The sequence below is a fragment of the Octopus bimaculoides genome, chromosome 5 (assembly GCF_001194135.2).
Source record: "Octopus bimaculoides isolate UCB-OBI-ISO-001 chromosome 5, ASM119413v2, whole genome shotgun sequence".
NCBI lineage: Eukaryota > Metazoa > Mollusca > Cephalopoda > Octopoda > Octopodidae > Octopus > Octopus bimaculoides.
In genome coordinates, this window is record NC_068985.1 from 51,122,945 (window position 1) to 51,124,655 (window position 1,711).

The 1,711-nt window shown below is 33.7% G+C and overlaps 1 protein-coding gene across 1 annotated transcript in view; it reads right to left on the reverse strand.

Moving 5' to 3' along the window:
- The window catches only part of LOC106877451 (uncharacterized), a 17,086-nt gene that overhangs the window by 3,760 nt on the left and 11,615 nt on the right, over positions 1-1,711 (reverse strand). The window contains exon 4 of the mRNA XM_014926354.2: positions 33-143. Within this exon, the coding sequence (XP_014781840.1) occupies positions 93-143 (51 nt within the window). The 3' untranslated portion in view covers positions 33-92. The remainder of the gene's footprint in view (positions 1-32; positions 144-1,711) is intronic.

The following is a 1,711-nucleotide window of genomic DNA, read 5'->3' on the forward strand; positions in this document are numbered from 1 at the left end:
AGATTTGAAAGAAAACAAAAAAGGAACCATACCATCAAGTTCTTTGTTGTGGTATTTATTGACACAACCAGCTTTCAATAGATGGGCCTTTTTTAGAGCTCCAACTGGGCCTTTTTTAGAGCTCCAACTGCACCAAACAATTCCTAAAAGTAAAAAGAAACCCAATTCATTTAATAGATATTATTTCAAGTATATGAATAATAAAAAATAATCTATGATTTAGGCACAAAGCCAATAATTTTACCTAATTCAGAATCCTTTAAACCATAGATTAAGTTTTCTAAAATAAAATGAGTTATTTTTTGCTGATGGAATATTGTAAATAAAATATATAAAAAAAGACTCTACAAAACAATATACAATGAGTAAAAGAAAGAGATGCTACATATCAACTGACGTTTTACTTTTACAGATTTCAAATACTAAAAGTCATTGTTCTGATGACAATACAATAAAGAAATGCTAATACCACTATAAACGTATATGGTTTGGAATGTTTAACATACAAGTCGATATCTATGAACATAGATAAGGTAGCAGCAGCAGGAGGCCATAAATGTCTAGTAGCAATAGGGAAATTAACACACAAGTGGCTGAGTACTCCACAGATACACACACCCTTAATGTAGTTCTCACGACACAGGTGACAAGGCTGACCATTTGAATTAGAGGTACAACTCATTTTTGCCAGCTGAGTGAACTGGAGCAATGTGAAATAAAGTGTCGTGCTCAAGGACACAAATTGATACCAGGAATCAAACTCAACCTTATGAGCCAAATACCCTAACCACTAAGTCATGCACTTTCACATACATACACTCACTTTCTCTCTCTCACACACATACGTGTATGTGCGCGTGTGCACACACACACACCTGCTTCTCATTACTTGATTACAATGAGTTTACATTACCAGCAATTTAAACGAGGGTCAACATAGCAAGTGACTAATGCTAAAGAGAACACTACTTCTGGATAACAAATGGTGGCCTAGATATACCAGGGAGGCATTACAAAACCTACATAATTAACTATTTTGTCACAAACTATGCAGATTGTAATTTAGTTGTACCCCATTTTCTAAGCAGCAGAAATAGGCTTTAATCACCTACACCAACCAATAACTAATTAGTAATATATTTTATTTTCCCTTGTATTCTTGACTAGAAGACCTAACTGCCACTTTTCAGCTGGGCTTCACACTGAAAGCATTTATTAGATTTTCATCACAACACACATTGTGTACTTTTCTTCTACCTAGAGTAAAGAATCTTGATTTATTAAGACTACACACCCACTCACATGCGTATATATGTGAACACACATACACACACTCTTAGCACTTTGTTTGACTAAAGGCAGTGCTCCAGCATGGCCATAGTCAGACGACTGAAACAAGCAAAAGAATAAAAGAATAGCAGTTGACTGCCTCCCTTAACTAATAGACAGGAGATTACACTGCATAGTAATCAATAGAGTTATTGTTTACAAAACTAGCATGCTTGTTTGTATTATGTCAAATCATTTTAAAAGATGACCTTTATATATCTATTTCAATACAGAAGACGCTTATGTTTTAAGATAAGCTTAACAGAAAATAAACAATATCATGATCAAGGCCACATCAAAACAACATTTAAAAACATTTGAACAATATCAAGCAGTTAGTAACAGATGGCATGCTAAGAGGATATATATATATATATATATA